Raw genomic sequence first — 20,829 nt, 5'->3', positions numbered from 1 at the left:
AAGAAGCCTATGTATTTAATTGACGATCTCCGGTTAGGACGCTGAGCTTGTCGATCAGAAGGTCGGCAGTTTGGCAGGTCGAATCCTGAGTGCCGCGTAACAGAGTGAGCGCCTGTTACTCGTCCCAAGCTTCTGCCAACCTAGCAGTTCGAAAGCACGTAAAAATGCAAGTAGAAAAATAGGGACCACTACAGTGGGAAGGTAACAGCGTTCCGTGCGCCTTTGGCGTCTAGTCATGCCGGCCACATGACCACGGAGACGTCCTCAGACAAGCGCTGGCTCTTCGGCTTTGAAACGGAGATGAGCACCGGCCCCTAGAGTCGAAAACGACTAGCATGCATGTGCGGGGGAACCTTTACCTTTATAAAGAAAATTCTGAATGACTCAGCAACAGATTTTGCATTTCATAAGTTTTTTATTTGACAGAAAAAATCTCCTTGCTGTACATATCAAAAAAAATTAAATGCTTTTAAGAAATATGAAGAAACCTCTGTTCCCACCCTCCCTGACTTAGGGTTTCTCAGCTTCTTCTCAGCAAAATTTCAGCCACCTTCCCCCTAAAATGCCTGAATGCCCCTGTTCCAGTTCCAAACGTAACCCCTCATGACCTGGCTCAGCTGATCAATATGAAAGAGTCTCCTTTGAGGGAGGAATAAAAAGGAAAAAGAGCACTTCATATTAAATTCATTTTGTTCTGGAGGGGGGGAGGAGCAAGAATAGTTTAACCCTCAACTTTGCCACCACCAAGAATCGACTCCACTGTTGCAGGCTACTGAAAGAAACTGCCTGCTTTTCTTCATAAAAGCTCGATAGAAACAGTGGGGAACAGAGGAAGGAGCTACTAAATAGCACGGCCTTCCATCTAATTCTGGGCTGGTAACATGCGCTCCAACTTTTTATTACAACCCTCCACCATTTCAAAGGGGGGGAGGGGCTGAGAAACACTAAATCAAACAAGATTAGATCACATATCCCTCTACTTCCCACCCACCCATTTGTGTGGTGTTTTTTTTAAAAAAAACCTTTTAAGTCTAAATCAACAAAAAGGAGACAGCTCTCTCAAAACACAGAAGTAAAGATTTTAGCTGCAAAACGCACAGGGGAATAAAATGCTCACAGGAGAGGAAAAAAAAAACTCAAATGAACATCACCAACTGTTGGAAGAAGAGGAAGAGGAGCATAGAGGCTGTGGATCCTGGTGGGTGTTGAGCAGAAATGTCCAGGGACAAGGGGAATGTAGCTGCCGACAAATGACGGGCAATAAAGACAGGGACAGTAAAGGAAAAAACTGATGAGAATAAAAAGGTGATGGCAAACGAAGAGATCTCCACTCTCCCCCCCTCCCCCCCATGCAAACACACTGGTTTCCAGTGGACATCGGGAGGCGGGGGACTCCCACCTGGAACAGCACTGGAGGCTGGGGGTGGCGCAGTCTGTGGATGCGAGGACAAGGACTTTCCACTCTCCAAAAGGCTTACGGGGACCTTAGGGAGAAAAGGGAGAAGGGAAAAAAATTAAGCAATGCAAAACAAGAGAGCAATCTAATCTCTTTGCCCAGATGTGATCGGTATAACCACGTACAAATATTTTAAAGTACACCGTATTAAGGAAACATGACTACTGAAAATGCTACTGGTACAAAGATCGTGACTGAGGAGGGGGGAAAAAGGAAATTCAAAAGGGAAAAGTGCGTATCTTGAAATGTGTAACACCACTGGAACACTTCTAAGAGCCCAGCGGTATTTCCAATCTACTAAGGACGCAAACAGATTAGTAAAATGACTTGCATACACTTAAAATTCACACATAACAAATAGAAACCATTTTTGCTTTAGAAATAAGTTATACCAAATTTCCCTGACAGTACGTAAAAGGGAATGTTATTGCTTTACTTCTCCAAGTTGAGGAATGATAACCAATATTGCTAAAGTGGCAACAAATGCCAGAAACTACCACCTTCACCTTTTACTGCCACTAACTGCTGGGCTTTGAATACCCTCTTTACAAATGGCCTTAGAATCAACTAAATATGAACCAGGGAGCATTTTCTGAAAATGGGGTATGTTCAGTCTAAGGACTCCACTTTGAGATTAACAAGAGTCCTCAGCTGCTTTCGGTTGGCAAGTGAGCTTAAATTTCAGAGAGCAAGTGGATAAGAAACATATTGGATATAGTCACAAATTATCCATTTAGTAAGGATAATCCTCTTTGACCTCCAGTCTAGCCAGGACGTTCCATACCATCATTATCTCAGCTTAGCTTTGTCTTTTTTCAGACAGGCCCACTAAACAAAAATAATGCTCAGTGACACTCATGGAAATAAAGATATCAGTACTCCGGCAATTTATTTGAAGCAAGCCACTTATTTCTACCTAGATGTAAATGAGAATAATTCAGAGACTTCAAGCTGGAGATTTTAGGATTAAAGACACTAGCAATAATTTCAACCGTACCTTCAGGAAAAGAGTAAGAACAGAGTTTCAGAAATAACAAAACTTTAATAAGTACAGTCAAATTGTCACGCTTAATAGGAACTTTAGCAATTGTTAGGCATTTCTAAAACTAGCAAGTCATGCTCATTACCTTGAAGTTCTGCGACGTGGAGCTCGGGGACTGGGAGATTTGCGTCGCCGTTTTCGCCCTGGAGACCGGCTGATGCTCCGTCTGTTTCTCTGCAGGGACCTATCCCTAGACCTGTCTCTGGATAGAGAACGGGGGTATGAAACTGACTTGGATTCAATGTTAAATGCATTCTGGAAATAATCCTTAAACAACTTCTCGGTCAAGGGAAGTTAAGACTTGCTGAAGAGACCTACCTACGCCGATCCCTTGGAGCAGAAGGTGGTTGGACAGGAGGGGAAATCTGACGTCGTTCTGCTGGGGAGTAGCTCAGAGAGCGGGAATCTCTCAGTGAGTCAATCGGTTTTCTAGGGCTGCGTGACCTAGTGATAGAAAGAGCCGATGGTAAAAAGAAAATGGTCAAAAATGGAAAGAGTCACTGACTGGAGGAATGGATTGAAAAGGATGAATTAGCAAAGATGGCAAATGTAATTGCATTAATTAGGGGAAAGAATGTGAATAGTTTGTGTCCTCCTGGAAAACTTTTTTGGACTTTCCACTCAAAGAGACAAAAAAATAAAATTTTGATTTTAGGTTTTGACGATTAAGTAGATCACGATTATAGAAACAGCTAGTATTTGCCATTTTAGATACGTAAAAAGTTAATATTTAAACTGTGTTATGTATCTTCACTGCCTCGAAATAAGCTGCTTTTAAGTCACTGCTTTTTTATTCTTCCTTTTCTCACATTATCCCTTTTCTCTTTTCCTTTCCTCCCCTTTCCTCTTCTATTTTATTTTTAAAGTACTTTTAGGTACAGCCTACCATGTGCAGACCGATTTAACTGATAACGCCTCTACCCAAAAATGTTAGGGCCACAAATCTTCCACAGATCTTTTAGCATCTAGGAGTTTTCTTGGACTATTTCCATTCTAAACATTCAGCAAATAGGACAAGGTATTCACTTAGGGTGCCAAGCCAGGGAAGGGAAGGGAAGGGCTAGTTCACCTCCACACTTCCAACAACATTGCCAATAATGAACAAAACACTGATTCTCAGGTGCAAAGTATACTTCTTCATCAGCAGAATACTTACTTTCTCTTCTCTGGAGATGGTTTCTTCTTCAAGGAACCCTTCATCACTGCCTGGAGTCCTGTTTTAGGCAATGGCGTTGAGGAGGACGAAGATGACGAAGAGGAGGAAGATGAGGAAGAGGAAGAGGCTGAAGAAGAGGACGACGAAGAAGAGGAAGAGCTGCTGCTTGAACTGCTTGAGCTTCGAGAACGGCACTTACTTTTGCCCATTTCCAGAGGTTGCTCATCACGATGAGTCTCTTTCAGCACTGGGCTTGGTGGCCTTTACAAGGAAATGGAAGAGGGTATAATTAAAGACTGGATGGCTGCAACAGAGGAAACAAAATTCAGGCAGGTGTACCGGAGAAACTCAAATTTCTGAATGGATACACAAACACCAGCTCATGTTATTTATAGGAAAAGTCTAGGAAAACAGCTGACTTGAGCCTTTTATAAAAAAAATTCTTAGCAGCATATTCAGCCTATTATCAGTCAAAAAATAGGGATCCTTATGCCTTACAAAATGACAGCCCTTGTTGACATAAGCAGTCTGAAATGCTACAAAGAAAACTGACTTTGTTATTTCTTACCACACTAACCCTCTTCCTCATTTTTTTTCTTTTTTTCCTTACATATATAGGTACTTCAATCCCCTCACTGCAGCCACCTTCCAGATATGCTCCTGAGGTTTATGAGAAGTATAGAGATATTACTGGAAACCAAGTAAAAACAAAACTGATAACGTTTTGCAACATGCTACTTTCCTTTTTAAAAAATTAAAAGAATCTACCATGCTGGGAACTGAGCAGCTTAGGTTTTCCACTGACAAAGGCTACTGCTACTTCATGGAGACTCATTTTCTAGGAAGCAGAGATGAGTCACTTCTATTAACAGATCCAAAATACAAACATTTTGAGTTGAAGACTTAGGCTATCCTTGCAAACAAAAAGTAACCATGACTAAACAGCTTCCCAAAAACAGCAAAGACTCAACATGAAACAATGTTTTAATTACAGGTTCTATCAAACTATCTCATTAATTCTCTACACTTATTTTCTTGCTCTGCTATTCCAAGTCTTAAAAAAAAACCTAATCCTCCACACTAGTATCTTGAAAACAGAATTACAGAAGATACATAAGCCAAGATTGCATTTAAATTCTGTTAAAATACATATTTTGCAAAAACAAGATTATTAACCATCTTTTGCAGGCATACTTTGATGCAATACAACTCTTGCACAAAACCTAGATAATACAGAGCAAAATTGGCGTCCATAAGAATACAGTACAGTATCTACTAATAGTACCCAGTGACATAAGCACGACCTCTGGTGGACAAAGGCCATCATTACAATCTTCCAAAAGCATACCAATGAAGCAGCATTTCTGAAGGGTAACAATGTCAGGTATACACACTACATAGTGAAGTAATTTGGTTGATTTGGGTAGCTATAGAAATTGAAGAAAAAAATCCAAACCTATCAAATGTACGGAAACTTACATTTCAATTGACACTATTAATATGAGAACCGAGAAAAATACAGATGCTGTAAGGTATACAGTGACCACTCTGTACATAGGCACATTCAAGACCTGCCAGTTCCTGTGCAGTTGACCTGAGCCCTCATACCAGGACAGCCATGCAGCAACCAAGATCCTTTCTTCATCTGGCTCCTGTTCTCTGGAATCATCTATCTCCAGAAATTCTCTTACAATCAAGTAAGACTTTGTTGCCCCTTGAGCTCATTTGATTTCCCTACAGAGGAAGAGAGCTTGTTTCCCCCATATCACAGCCAAGCATAAAAATACATGCTCACTGCCCTTTTTGTATCTGCTTATAAAGGAGGCTAGATCAGAATTCAATTCATGCAAGCGTTCAATCAAAGCTTCAGTTTTTAAATCTAGCAATACTAGAAGCAAAAACATCATTGGTTCTGTTATATGCACCTGTATCTATTTTATATATTTGCACAGGGTATCTGAGACAATGCTTATGGACTACAGGTACGCACATCTTTTAGGGCAGAGAAGTCATTCCAGAGACTGGGATTAGAAGGTATATAAGACAAGGACATGAATAAAATGAGTGAATGTGCATATACCTTCTAACTGACGCAAGAAGAAACTGGATTTTGGGTTATTACCAGGCAGTGACTGCTGACAGCTTAAAAGACATGGGGGGAAAAGGGATTACTAAAAAGAAAGGTTCTTACTGTTTCAGTTCGATCTCAGCCTCAAGATCCTTTGTTGCCTGATCGTGGGGACTGGATTCAGATGAGCTGGACTCAGAATCAGAAGTTGAAGAGGAGGAGGAGGAGGAGGAGGAGGAGGAGGATGAACTGGTAGAGGAAGCAGATGAACTTCTCTTTGCCTTCGAAGGGGCAGAGGGTGGAGGAGAGGGAAGAGCAAGTTGTAGGACTGTAGGACAGCTGCTCCTGGTGTCATCCTCCATGGCGACAGAAGCCAACTGCGACTCAGCCTCAAGGGTAGGTAAGTGCACCTCAGACCTGTCTGCTACTTTTCCTTCAGATACAATCTCCTCTTCCTTGGGGGATGGTACTAGGACAGAAATCAATGCTGGTAAGGGGCTCGAAGAAGCCGAGGAGGAGGAGGAGGAGGCGGAGGAGGAGGAGGAAGAGGAGTGGGACGACAATTTAGCTTTTACGGGAGAGACGGAGCCTGCATGAGAACTGCTTCTCCCTGACAAAGGTGCACCAACTCCTGTATCATCTTTAATTACAGCTTGGTGCATGCTCTGATTCCTATCTCCTGGGCTGTTTCGGATGGCTACGGAGTCACCATTCTTTGACACTGGAGGCAAGTCACGCAGCGCAGACGGATCGGGAGAGAGGGCCTTTCGCAATTTAGGAGATTCCTCACAAGGTGGAGTTAAAGCGCAAGGAATGGCAGTGTTGTTTTTGCTGTGCCAAAGAGAGGAGGAGCTTGCTGGTTTCTCTTGGAGGTCAGACTTGGGGTATCTCTCGAGAACAGGAGGAGAGCGAGACTTTCTTCCTGGAGATGTGCAGGCTTCCTGGGAGCCTGATCTGGAATGCTTCCTCACAGGAGATGACTGACAATCAGGGGATACCCTGGACCCAGTGCCTTTATAGGATGCTGTTACACGTGATGCATCTAATCTGGGAGGTGAGCGGGATGCATTCCTACTTGTTGCAGTCCTCTCTGGGGACAATTGCAACATCTGTATTGGTGATTGGGAATGACCTCTGTGTGGTAGTTTAGATTTCTCCTGACGAGAAGAGGATCTTGAGCGGCTTCTAGCCGGAGAGGAAATTGACCGTTCCCTGCGCAGAGAACCCCGAGATTTATCTCGTCGCCGGGAGAGTGAACGGGAGCGACTCCTCCATCTGGGAGAGCCAGATCTTTCTTGTCGCAAAGAACCTCTGGGCCTGTCACCATAGGATGATGACTGAGACCGATGTGGATGTGTGCTGGTGCTTGATTTTTCTCTGGAGAGTGATCTGGACCGTCCACGTCTTGGAGGTGTTCGAGATTTGCGTCTAGGACTCACTGGTGACACAGATCTCCGTCTTCTTGTAACTGGTGTTCTAGACTTGTCTCTTGCCCATGATCCAGACCTACGTCGCCGTGGAGGGGTTCTAGATTTCCTTCTAGGTCTTGGAGATGATCCAGCTCTGCAGTGGTGTCGGGGTGGTGTTCTGGATTTGATTTGGGACCTTGGGGATGACCCAGATCTACGTCGTCTGGGTGGTGTTCTAGACTTCATTCTGGGTCTAGGAGATGAGCCAGACCTACGTCGTCTTGGAGGCGTTCTGGACTTCAACTTAGATCTTGGTGGAGACCCAGACCTGCCGCGCTTTGGAGTTGTTCTGGATTTTGGTCTAGATCTAGGTGGTGACCTTGATATTCTGCGTCTTGGAGGTGTTTTTGATTTTATTCTTGGTCTGAGCGGTGACACAGATCTGCTCTCTGATTTCTCTTTCCATTCCGGGGAAGAATCCGAACTGCTCTCACTAGAGTGCATTTTTGGCTTCTCTTTAGTCCCAGAATAAGAACCTGATCTGCTTCTTTGAGATGCCTCTTTAAAAACCCCTTTCTTCTCTAAAGGTGATCTGGGCCCCATCACTGCAGCTTTAGAAGTTTCTCTTATTTCTGGAGAAGATCCAGGTCTATTGTGCTTTGTAACAGTTGCAAATGTGCTGTTCTCTGGTTCTGGAGAAGAATATGCTTTGCCATGCATTGGGGATGAAACTGATTTATTCTTGTTGACTGACAGCCCCACAGAGCGACTAAGTCTGGGAGGTGACTGAGATTTATTATCTTCTGGAGATGTTGATGAAGAAGTAGAAGAGGAGGAAGAGGAGGAAGAGGAAGAAGAGGAGGAGGAAGAAGAGGAGGAGGAAGATCCAGACCTACTCCGCCTTGATGGAATATCTGTTTTTTTAAGTACTGGTAATGACTCAGATGGCATTTGTTTTGAGGAAGACTGCAATTTTTCTTTTCCAGAGAGAGATGAACCTGATTTACTCTTTTGGCATGGAGATGAAGCACTTTCCATTACTGCCATGGAACTAGATTTGTTGGGCCCTGGAGAAGATCCAGATTTTGTTTTCACTTCTTGGAATTTATTTTGCTTTGGAGGAGTTTTAGGTTTGCCATTTAGTTCAGGAGATGATCTGGATTCACCTCTGGAGGGAGATTTCTCTTTCACTGCCTGAGGGGACAGTCCACATCTGACTTGCTTCAAAGGTGAAGATTTTGTCATCTCAGGAGAGTATCTTGACTTGGTCCTGGGAGGTGATCTTGACTGCTCTTTGGTCACTGGAGAAGAGTCAGATGTGCTTTGCCTTGGAGATGACCTAGTCTTCTTTAACTCCAAGGAATCATTTTTGCATTTATCCAGTGGTGAAGAAGATTTTTTCTTAATTTCTAATGAAGTTCCAGGTGCAACTGGTCTTAGAGGAGAAAGAGATGTCTCTCTTAAAGCCAGTGGTGATCTAGACCCGCTCTGCCTTCGATGCGGTGATTTAGGTTTTTCTTTTGTTCCTACAGATCTTCCAGATCTGCTTTGCTGCAGTGGAGATGCAGACTTTGATTCTGGAGAAGCTGCTCGCCTTATTGGTGATAAGGAGTTTTCCTTTGCTGATGATTGACTGGAACTAGACCGACTTCGCCTTGGAGACGATCCCATTTCCTTTTTCAGCATTGGGGATGATCCTGCCCTTGACTTTGTTTTCACTTCTGGAGAGGACTCAGATCTACTTCGTCTTCTTGGTAATCTCATCTTTGGTTCTGGAGAGGACCCAGATATGCTACGTCTTGAAGGAGACTTTGATTTCTTTCGCAGTGTTGGAGAGGAACCAGATCGACTTCTTTTTGAAATGCTTTTAGCTTTTTCTTCAGCTGCTGAAGAAACATCAGACTTCCTTGTAAGCCTTGGAGATGAACCAGAACTGCTGTGAGGGGACATTCTGGTTTTGTTTTTGAGGGCTGGAGGTGACCTGGATTGACTACGCCTAGTAGGTGATCTTGATTTCTTTTTTGGTGTTGGAGAAGAACCAGATCTACTTCGCCTGATGCTTAATCTTGATTTCTTTTTTACTCTTGGAGAGGAACTAGAACAACTGCGCCTTGGAGGTGTTCTTGATCTTTTCTTCCTTGACCTTGGAGAGGAACCTGATCGGCTCCTTCTTGGAGACAATCGAGTTCTCTTTTTAGCTTTTGGAAGTGATCCAGACCGACTACGTCTGGGAGATGCTCTTAATCTTCTTGATTCAGGAGAGGAACCAGAAAGACTACGTCTTACCACTTTTCTGGATCTTTCTCTCATTCTTGTAGATGAATCAGATCGACTTCTTCTAGAAGAAATTCTGGAAACTTTCCGATCTGGAGATGACAGAGATCTGCTTCGTCTGGCTGAAATCAAAGATTTCTCTCTTCTTGGAGATGAACTTGATCGTCCTCTCCTGGGAGGCGTCCTAGTTCTAGATCTGCCTCTTCTCGGTTGTGTTCTGGAGCGGGACCTTGCTCGCCTGGGTGGAGTTCTTGATCTAGACCTGCCTCTTCTTGGTGTTCTTGAACGTGATCTCCCCCTTCTTGGCGGTGTTCGTGATCTGCCCCATCTTCCACTATTTCTGCTTCTAGACCATCCATGCCTTTGGGGAGTTCTAGAGCGAGACCAACCACGCCTCTGAGGGGTACGGGATCGACCCCATCTGGGAGGTGTACGTGAACGTGATCTACCCCATCGCTGAGGTGTTCTTGAACGGCCTCGCCACTGGGGTGTTCGAGAACGTCCCCTTCGCAAAGGAGTACGTGAACGGGATCGAGCACGTCTCTGAGAACGAGACCTGCCCCTCCTTGGTGGGGTACGTGTGCGTGATCTACCTCTCTTTGGTGGTGTCCGGGATCGAGATCTACCTCTACGAGTAGTGGGTGTTTGAGAGAGAGATTTGTCTCTCCGGCTGGCTCTTGCTCTGGAGCCTTTAGCTGGAGGGGTGCTGGATGGTTCACGTCGAGATGTCTTAGAAGACTGCTTTTGCCCAGAACGAGAGATTTCAGGAGATGAGCTAGATTTCTCTCTTTGGGTAGAGGTTTTCTCTTTGTCCTGCCTTTTGGAAGGGCCCTCTGGAGAACAGTTGCGAGAAACTGGAGCAGCCTTAGTTGGTGGGGAAGGAGAAGAGGAGGAAGAAGAAGAGGAGCAGCTACCACTCTCTGAAGGAGAAGGTGAGTGCTGAGGTGTAGACTCCTCACGAGACATCTTCTTCAATTTGGTCTCAACACCCTTAGAAGCAGATGAGGAAGCTGTAAGCTCCTCCTTGTGGTCAGGAGAAATCTTAGGCTTGGATGGTGGAAGAGTCCCATTACGATCCTCTGACTGCTTCTTAGAAAATGGAGAGGAACAGGCAGGAGACCTCTTCTCTTTAGAAGGGGGACGCTTTTCTCGAGAAAGATCATTCAGCACAGGAGAACGATGCATGCACTTTGGATCATGCTCAAGTGAGGGGGTGGATTTTCGACCCCCATGCCGAGCAGACTTTCTGTCCTTGTCTCTTTCTTTCTCTTTAGCAGGAGATGATGGACTTGGAGAACGCTGAAGGGTCTCACGTACTGGAGAATGCTTGGATATTTTCTAAACAGGAATATAAAAAATAGTAATTAGAACTGTGCTTTGAAAAAGCGAAAAGGCTCAGCAGCCAGCTCCCAACTATATTACAAGCATTTTGCAAGTGAAAAGATCACTAGGGTTCTTGTTTAACTCTAAGCAACTCATTAATTAGCTGTCATTTTACAACATTTCCCAACCTGGGTGATTTTGTATGGACTTCAACTTCCAGAATTCTTAGCAATGGCACATTCAATGGAAAATTCTGAGGATTGAAATTCACACATCACACAAAGTTGGACACACTGTTTAATAAACTATTAGATTTTAAGTTTGAGGAAGACACTGCTTTAATATAGTAAAAGAACTTAGAATCCACCATTTCTCCTCTCCAATTTTAATGAACCAATCAGTATTCCTAAGTCATTTTGTTCCAAGTGACTTTATTTATGCAAATGTTTCTCACTTTTCTAATGCATATTTTTTTTTTTTACCTCCCGCTTCTCTCTGCTTTCTCGAGGACTTGTGCTCCTGCCTTGCCGGGCAGGCTCAGCAGAAGATGAACGCTCTTTCTCTCCCAAATTCTTAGAAACCACTTCAGTGTCTGGTTTTCGTGAACTTGACAAAGGAGACTTGCTTTGCCGTCTAAGGAAGCTCCTTTTTTGCACAATGGGGCTGCCTGATCTGTAAATAAATGATTAGGTTAATCCACAAGACTGCCCAAATTTAATAGCTAATAAGACAGAGTTTGATTTGCCAAGCTGTACCTGCTGTGGGAAGCATCTGATGAGGAAGAGCCATCTGGGGAGGAAGAGCGATCCCGACGGTCTTTCTGAGATGCAGACTCACTGGTGGACCTGTGAGTTAAAAATGAGAATCAGATGCATACAACAAAGATCAACTTTAGTTGCACAACACAGGTAGATTAGGTGGTTTTTACCTCTTCTGTTTCTTTTCCTTCGATTTGTGTTTGCTTTTGGGACTTGGAGATCTGAGAAAAAAAGTTTGTTTTGAATCATTCCTAAACAGTGACATATGCAGTGACTGTTTCTCCCTCTGTTCCTTTCAGATCCTTCATAGATCTACTCTAGCAATACCCAAGAATAACTGTCTCTAACATACCAAATGCAGGACACCAATGTAAAGTTTAGATGTAGATACACATCTTCTGAAAGCACTGTAGAGTGCATGAGATCACAAACACAGCTGCTGTCTACAAAATCTTAAAGCAGTCTCCTTTTTTCCCTAGGATCAGAATCCCATGAAAAGGCACCACTGCTTTTAAGATGTTGAAAACAAGTGCTAAATTTGCACCTTTGGAAATCAGATCTGTGGAGCCCTAAGAATAAGTAACTAGAAAAAACCACTACCTATTACATCCAAACATTTTAATAAAAATGGCTAATAGTTATTAAGACTCACCTATGCTTCCTTTTCTTTGATTCTGATCTAGAATTTAAAAAGAGAGAGTTGGTAATCTGATATGGTTTTTAATTGTAACTTCCATCAGTTGCAGCCAGTGTCTAATGAACACAAATTATAGAATTTGTATTCACGTTGTTAAAAAAGCACCAGGTTTCCTGTTCAATATTAGACTTTATTCCCAAATTACCAGAAAACTGATGTCATGCTCAATAACTTTAGCAAGGCAAGGCTGATGTTCAAAATTGATGCTGGATTACAAATGTGAATTCTGCCCATGAATCCTCCATAGGGGGGAAAAAGATTGAAGCTTTCTTAAGAATATTATATATATAAATAAAAAGACAGCACTACAAAAGACTTAGTAAATCATCAGCATGATCAAATTGTGACGTCCCTAAAATCCAGTTCTCATACTGGACCAGTCACTTTAACCCTCCCTACAATCCTCTTACCTGCGTTTCTTTTTCTTTGAGCTTTTTTTCCTTTCTCTTCGAGAAGGTGATCTGCTCTCAGACCTTGAAAAGCCAAAATACATTTTCTGAGAAACTTTAAAATGTGAAAGTTCCTTTTCTTACTTCTAAATCTAAATTTTGCCCCTCCCCCCCAGAATCTAATGGATCTGAAAAAATAATTCAAGCGTCTTGGGTTCACCCACCCACCTGCCTCTGTCTTTCTTCTTTTTCTTCTTCTTTTGTTTTGGAGATGGTGAACGGGAACTACTGGAGTCTTTGATAAGACTGAGGAGACAAAGTCCAAATAATAAACAAAATTCCAGGATTCAATTCACAACATTCTACATAAGCAGCTGCCTGTTATGAATCCTATCTTTCAGTCCCAAAGGTGCTTTTTCAAGAGGCAACTGGACTTTCTTGTTTTTCTTTGAAGACCTTTCACTTCTCATCCAAGAAGATTCTTCCGCTCTGATTGGATGGTGGGGAATGGAAGGATGAAGAGGCTGAAGAAGATTCTTGGATGAGAAGCAAAAGGTCTTCAAAGAAAAACAAGAAAGTCCAGTTGCCTCTTGAAAAAGCACCTTTGGGACAACCATGACCAGGATGACTGAGAATCCCCATAAACACCTATCTTCCAGTATTTTTTTCTACAAAAAATAAAATCTCACAGATACAAGAAACAAAGTTAATTATGCACAAATTCTAATCAAGAATGGAAATCAATTATGATCTATCTCATAAATTAGCATGTTATAGGGGTTTCATTAAGATGTAATCTTACTGCTTGTTTAATATTTCCTACATTTCAGGTACTTTATTTGAATTTGTCTTTTTTTTAAAAAAAAAGTCTCCTAAGACAATTGAAAAGCTCACTTTTTTTTTACTGTAGTAGACATAACAACCAAAGCTACCTTGTAATCTCTTCTTGCTTATTTTCTTCCAGTAGTGATTCCTCATACCTGTACTGCTTCTGCTGCTCTTGCTGTTGTTTGGCCACTGCAGCTGTTGCTGCCTCCTTGGCCCTGCGGTTGGGGTCAAAAGAGCTGCCATCCACATAACTATCACTGATCCCAAAAGCAGCTCGCAGTCTCTCATTCTTCTTTTCATTGGCCTCAGCCAACTGATGGGTCTCTGTAATACTGCAGAAGAAAAGAAATAGTTAATAGAACAAATATATTACAAGGATCCTATCAATACACAGATTGAAATATAAAATGTTTCATGAAACAACAGCCTCTGTTAAGATGAAAAGCAACTGACAAAACAACAACACAAAATCAACTTATCTAGACTAGGTAAGGTAAGGCCTTACTTACCTAGACTTCTGCTGCTGTTCCCCCTCTTTGACAATTGCCACATCTTTTTCTAGGAGCATCATCCGAAATGTGGCCACTTTCTCCTGAATTTCCCCTTCTCCATACCTATCGTATGCATCAGAATAGAATTTATGGACTATAAAGAGATATTCCATTTAAAAGCTAAAACAGTCAAATGAGGTTAAAAAAATATTTCTAAAATGCATGGTATAAAGATCCAATTCACCCTATAGAAAGTACATAACTTACCGTAGTTAATATAGAATACTGATTAAAATGAAAATATAAATCAAGAGAGTTTTAGTTCAAATTCTGCTTCTACTATGAATCTTTTAGAACATCTTCACAAATCATTTCATCTCTTAAGCCTTCTGGCCATAAATCTCTGAAAAATGTGGCCAATAAGCCTATCTTACTGGACTATTCTATGCGTTATTATTGCGTATTACCATGGATCTCTATATAACATTCAAAAATGCTTTATAATATTAGGCACTATTAGTACAAAATATATTTTCAATCATTTTCATTTCTAGTATATCCCAAATATGATTATCCAATTTTAAAAGACTTGTAATAACCCAATTTCTATTATGTAAAAATTTTCTTAAATATTGATATTTTCTGAACAAATTCCACTGAAAGTAACTAAAAATGAAAAGGCATACAGCTAATATCACAACACTGTATTCCTTTACTTCCTATATAATTATATTTAAAATACTTGTTCTGCTAATCATTCAAAAAAAAAAATGAGACCTCTTTTTGTAAAAGCTGAGTGCCAAACACCAGAAATGAGAAATTTTGGATGAAAAGCATACATCATATCATTCCCAAATCTGTATATTTTAATTAGTGTTGATTGATCATTATTCTCGCTCCTCTTCTCAATCGCCATCATGTCTTGAAAACATTTTAGCCTTGACCATCCTGTAATAACTCACCCTTGCTCTTCCATGAGTTCAGCCAGTTCTAAGCATTTCAACTCAACCTTCCTTTTGCGTTCGTGATCCAGGATGTCCTGGTTGGGTTTTTTAACCAAAGATGACTCCAGTTTCCTCAGCTCCTCTTCTGACTTGTAGTCAGTCCGATCCTTCTTGTGGCGCACTGCTGAGAGATTCCTTTGCACGTAACCGTTGGTGCCACTGCCCCGGGGAGTGGGGAGTCCTATCCCATTGTACATGGCTCTCACAGACTAGCACCTCTGGTGCCTCTGATACCTAAAGACAGTATGAGAAAAGGCAGAAGAAAAAGAAAAGGGAAGCAATTATTTTATCAAATCTTTTTCACATCACCATATGGGTATATATATCCTCCACCACCTGCAATCAAAAGACTGCTGTCTTTTTTCTATGAATCAACTATTTTTCCTTTTTGTTAAATCTCAAATCCATTCCCTGTCCCAGACAATACACATTTTATCATTACCTCTTATTTTTCCTGAAAAATGCCTATTTCCTCCTTACTCATATATACCTCATTACGAGATCCCATATTTTAATTTTCTCAACAGTGGACCAGAATTCAATGGTACATGCTTTCTTAGAGGAACCCTATTATTAAATAATTTCATATTCTCTACACTACTGCAACCACTCCCCAACTATTCATACTTGTTCTCCCCAACCAAAAGCCGTAGTCAATCATTGAAAATTAATCAGCCCACAATTTTTGGTTCAATTCTCAAGATTTCAACACTTTCATTCAGATTCGTCTTAATATATATCCAGTGCTCCAAAGACAAATCTATTAAGCCACTTTCTTTAGATTATGTACATATCTGGTTTCTTTCCAATAGTTCCCATTTAAAATCTCCTTCTCAATAAAGGAGGTAATCCTATGTATATTAACATGAAAACTTACTAGGAGTTACTTCTGAATAAGAATTGGCCTGCACAATTCATCCTCTAATCTTTTTACAAGCCTATCATCGAACGAACCCTTTTCTTTAAAAGGCTGAATATCCCTAATACAGCTACCATCTACCCACTAGATTCCCTACCATTTACTAGTAATAATGATTTATACTGTATTATCCTCCGCCTTCCTTTACAGGCCCCTGCTACATTTTCAAGAACTGAGTTAAGTTCATGCCTTCCACCCTTAAAAGCAAGATCTCAAGTCCAGCTCAGCCCACAAACAATATAAATAAACTGATAACTACACACACGTTTCCACATCGGTGGGGTTTTTTTAAAAAAAAATATCCTTGGACTAACAGTTTGGGAATTGCATGGTGGTACCCTAAACTACGTACGTATTAATCAGGCCCAAAACTGCTTTGCTTTTTTTAAAAAAAAAATTCAGCCAAGGCTGAGTGGGTGCTGCCATCTGCTGTGACATATACTTCTTACCTTCCCTCCCAAAAAAAACCCCCCAACCTACCGACTGATAAGGCCTAGTCAGCCCTCTATTCTAATTCCCTGCCACCTCAGGCCCGACCTCCCTCCCTAGAAAGCATCCCAGCCGATTAGGCCTCCTCCCTCAAGGCCTGCTGAGGCCCGCGACCCACCTTCACCCCTGCTCCGAGGTCCTTCCCTGCCTTCCCAACACACGAAGGGCAAACCTCGCTTGCCTCTTACCTCAGGACCCGTAAAGGCCACCCCACGTAGACACACGCACGCACAAACCAAGCCCGCGGCACCGTCTAGCCCCCCCACCCCTCACATCTCCCCAGGCCTGCCGCGCCACCCCGGCCTCCCAGCTGCTGCTTCTCCGCGTTCCGCTCCTCGCGCAGCCCCGCGTCCCCCGACCCCTCCTCTGGCTTTTGCCTGCGCCACTCGCTCGCGCTCCCTCACCCGACGCAGCAGCAGCCGCCGCGGCGCAGGAGGAGGGTGAGGGCCAGGAGGAGGGGGGGGTAGGAGGTAGCCTGGAACCTCCCCCCGTCCCCTCCAATTCGCTCTCGCCTGGAACCCTCTCCGCCCCTTGGCTTATGGGAAGTGGAGTTCGTAAACGGCTGGTAGGTCCTCCCTACCCACAGAGGACGAGAATAAAGACTACTCGTCCCGAGATGCCTCGCGGGCAGCCCGAAGGTCGGCCGCCATTTCCTAAAGCGTTCTCGGGGAAGCGAGAAGGGTGCCTCGACACCGAATTTTCACGGCTTCTCCTCTCGCTTCCCTCCCGGCCCTTCTTTCTGTCCTTTATTCGCTATCGTCAGACAGACACGCAGTACACTTCAGAAAATACAGCTCCAATCCTGGGGTGGAGGGGCGGGTTGGGAGAGGGGAAAAAGGGATGTAAATATCCGTTCTTCCCGTCAGCCACCGCGCTGTTCTAAATTAGAGTTGAAGGGGAGAGTAAAACTCGCGAGAATTTTAGGGCGGAGGACATGTGCATCGTGCCTACGTTCCTGAAACGCTCTTCCTGTGAGCGTGTGTTTTCAAAGAACGCTGGGAATTGTAGTTAAGATAAGACTTTCCTGTCAAAGCTGTCGCCCCAGTATCTTTTATAGGCGGACTACACGTTCCAGTTGGAATTGCGAACTCCCCTCCTCAGCACATAAAAAGGAAGTCAATTGTTTTTCTAGACTAGAGAGAGTCTTCCCCGTAAAGCCCAAAGGAAAACTAAAAATCTTCCGTAACACTGCAGAGGGCGGATTAAAGCGACAGCCATGCTGTTTATGTTTTCCCGTCATGCACGAGGTTTCCATTTTGTTAAAAATTGCTGTTTTCTGTTTCATGGTGTGCTGCCTTGGTTTCAATAGAAGAAGGTGGCAATATTATTTTTTAAAATCTGCATTACTCACAGTGGGCAAAATGCAAGGAGACCTGCTGGGAAATTTGATTTCTCCTACAGGTATTAATAGGATATCGATTTAGACTTTCACCTCAACTTTAGCACATCGAAATAACTGCCCAAGAGTTGCCAGAGTTGACTAATGGTGGAAGTACAGAAGAAGTCAAAATACGGGATAAGTAGTTCAGTGGACAAAACTCAGCAGCACTTTTTCGTGCGGCTGCTGATAAAAACAGGATCCCCAACATCCGATAACGGATATGGCACAAGAAGAAGAAGGTGTGATAACTTTATTTAATAAACTATTTTCAAACTATTATGTCATATTACCTGGTATCCTCAAAACAAAATCAATTTGTGGCATAATATAATGGGTATGTTTGTAAGACATACTGACCTAACCATAATTATGTTGGTATGCATTCCCCGGCTCAACTCAAATGTTATAGAATTTCATGATACATTGAACTATTAACAAATCACACAGGCTGTCTTTATCATTTTACCACGTGGTTGGCTCAGGCTGTCTTTATCATTTTACCACGTGGTTGGCTCCTTTGACCTTGATATATCATGCAAACACAGCCAATAGCAAGAAATCCTTTCTATTCGTTTACAAACTGATTTCAGGCACTCATCTGAGAAAGTATCATATTTGGATGTAAGGTTTTACACTTAGCCTCACAATTGCCCCAGCATTACTCAGGAATTTAAAAGAGCCAAAAGAAACTCCTGAACCGAGGTTTCAGCAAGCAAACAACTTTTATTTTGATCAAAATAGAGTTGGGTGGCCACATCTCTCTTCGTGGCTGGTAGAGAGATGAAGGCAACAACCAGGAAAGATGTCTTCCACCTTTTATACCCCTTCAGAACAAAGAGATCTGGTCTTGGTACTAGGAACCAAAAGGTACAGAAAAATAATTCCTAGATGATGACTCATACACAACAACCCAGGCACCACCATAACTCCTTTTCCCCCTCCCCTTACCATGCTCTTTTCATGTAAGCAATCCCCTGTACCTAAAGCATGAAACATTTGCTTTTATATAACTAATTTCCCAATATAAAGCACCTACAAAGCTGCTTGCACATAAACAAAGATGATTACAAAGTATCACTATTAATATCAATATTACTAACATCAACCTTAAGCATAATAAAATCCCTTCATGAAGAAAAAGAAAAAGTTGTATCTCCAGATAATGCCTTCAACAATTTCAGTAGATATTCATTAGAATGCAGTAGGATAGCTTTTGCATAGAAAAAAGAAAATACCTCAGTATCCTTGTAAAATCTGTCCTCTGGAAAGGCAGAGCTCCAATGCAAATTAATGACCCATCAGACCTGAACAATGCAGTAATGGAGAACTGTACTAGGGAGCAAGGAGATAAGATAAATTGCAGGTCATGTCTGGGGTGATCTTACAAATACATTCCTGTATCTAGTAAAATTGACTACAGATTATACTAGCTGGAAGAAAATGGATATAATTGAAATCCACTTATACAATAAGAAGAATACTTGAAGAAGTACACCAGCAAGTTAAAATCTCATAAATCAGCTAATTGGATACCTTTCAAGTAAATTGTTTTCAAAGGTTCCTGGGCATAAGGCAGATAACTGAAGGTAGTCCTAGGACATTAAAGGCAAGTAGGGTCCCAGAAGCAACTTCTCCATGTTAATATAAAATGCCCTATAAGCCACTTCCCAAATGAATTCATCTATTATTTGGCATAATTCCGCCAGGCAATTTGGTACTATTTTTGTATTTAAACTTGGATTTTTAATAAAAGGACTAAATGGTTAGTCCTTTAGTGATTGAGTTCACATACAGTATAAGCTATGGTTTCCTTAACTATGATAAATGGAATAAAAAAAAATAGATTTGGCTGGATTCAGATAATTTACCCCATCAAAATCAGAGAAACTGTGTTATTATTTAAAGTGATGTTTGTCTCAATATCATCAGTTAACAACAGTGTAATGTATTGGGCCTAGTTTGCTTGAGCTGTACCACGTGGGTTTTGAATGCTGTGAAATTGCTTAAGCAGGGAGTTGGGTAACGGTCGCCGGGTCCTCAGACAGGCCGTCTCCAGGACCACCATTGGTTGGCTCTAGGGCGGCGTTAGGTTCCTTTAAACCTATTGGCCGCCACCCTAAATAGCTGCATAGATGCCCTGGTTAACAGTCATTTCCTGCATTCAATAAAGCATGTTCCTGCCTGAACTCTCTTGCCTCATCTCCTGCTTGCTGCAAAGAGCCCAGTACACAACACTGGCGACAAAGGTGGGATCCTGCTCCTTCAGAAGAGCTGAAAGTCATTAGGGGGTGAGGCCAGCCAAAGCACCTGGCAGGGAAAGCGTTGCCCCCCCCCTTGCTCGGCCTAGCACAGCCACCCTAGCGCCACCAGCCCTGTGGACCAGTCCCTGGGCCTACAAAGGAGCTGGACAAGCAAGAAGACGAGCCCCAGCCATGAAGACTTCCTGAGATGGCAAAGGTCGGAAAGCTGGAAGAATTTGATGTCACTCACCTGAAGAGATGGTCGTCGTACATCTCAAGAGTCGAAAACTACCTCTGCGCCAACCAAGTCGCCGAAGACGGCCTGAAGGCCGCAATGCTCCTGTGCGTCTGTGGGCCTGCAACATTCAACATCGCGGACAACTTGGTTGCACTGGCACAGCTGGAGTCTGTAACGTTCGCAGACCTGAAGAAACGGCTTGGCGACCATTTCCAGTCCAAGCTTTCGGTAATAGCTTGGAGGCATGCATTCGAACAGAGAGTTCAGCAGCCGGGTGAAACAGCCACAGAATTATTCACGGCTTTGAGACAAGCTTCACATCTGTGCCAATTCACCGATTTAGAAGAAAGGCCTGGAGACTGACTCGTCTGTGGACTTTGGAGCAGAGAGCTGCAGTAGAAACTCTTTGCCAAAGAGACTCTCTCACTCCAGGAAGCATTGAAGGAGATCATGGTGGATGAAGCCACCGGCGGGGCCATGAAAGCCATGCGGCCCGCCAAAAGCACTCAGCATGAGGAGGCCATCCACCACAAGGACAACAAACACACAGAAGACATGGAAAGCAACCACGAAGTGGACAAGCTTCAACGGCACAACAACCAACAACAAGGGACTACTTACAAGGCAAGTCCCTTCACTCAGTGTCCGGGTTGTGGCAGCCGCCACC

At 42.7% G+C, this 20,829-nt stretch overlaps 1 protein-coding gene and 1 long non-coding RNA gene across 6 annotated transcripts; one reads left to right on the top strand and one right to left on the bottom strand.

Moving 5' to 3' along the window:
* Nucleotides 1-395: 395 nt before the first annotated feature.
* On the bottom strand, nt 396-17,166 carry SRRM2 (serine/arginine repetitive matrix 2; the record flags this gene model as incomplete). Of its 5 annotated transcripts, none has more annotated exons than XM_083378370.1 (15): nt 16,884-17,166; nt 14,854-15,129; nt 13,910-14,014; nt 13,505-13,732; nt 12,801-12,878; nt 12,594-12,656; nt 12,139-12,165; nt 11,657-11,707; nt 11,484-11,573; nt 11,211-11,400; nt 5,846-10,743; nt 3,655-3,915; nt 2,817-2,942; nt 2,584-2,700; nt 396-1,484 (listed from the first exon to the last, which is right to left on the bottom strand). In XM_083378370.1, the coding sequence occupies exons 2-15, from the start codon at nt 15,090-15,092 to the stop codon at nt 1,475-1,477; spliced, it is 6,483 nt and encodes a 2,160-aa protein (XP_083234496.1). In that variant the 5' UTR covers nt 15,093-15,129; nt 16,884-17,166. The 5 variants fall into 5 exon arrangements, with proteins under 5 accessions (XP_083234496.1, XP_083234494.1, XP_083234497.1 ...); XM_083378368.1 differs by lacking the exon at nt 16,884-17,166 and adding an exon at nt 16,708-16,859; XM_083378371.1 differs by lacking the exon at nt 16,884-17,166 and adding an exon at nt 16,708-16,858 and having other exon boundaries at nt 13,553-13,732.
* Nucleotides 11,496-12,133, top strand: LOC310649697. Its single transcript, XR_014494292.1, has 2 exons — nt 11,496-11,636; nt 11,786-12,133. It is a non-coding gene; the product is annotated as an uncharacterized lncRNA (long non-coding RNA).
* Nucleotides 17,167-20,829: the final 3,663 nt, after the last annotated feature.

This window comes from Vipera ursinii, assembly GCF_947247035.1.
Source record: "Vipera ursinii genome assembly, chromosome: Z".
Taxonomy (NCBI): Eukaryota; Metazoa; Chordata; class Lepidosauria; order Squamata; family Viperidae; genus Vipera; species Vipera ursinii.
The sequence above is the reverse complement of the archived record's forward strand: the minus strand, read 5'-3'. Positions and strand labels throughout refer to the sequence as shown.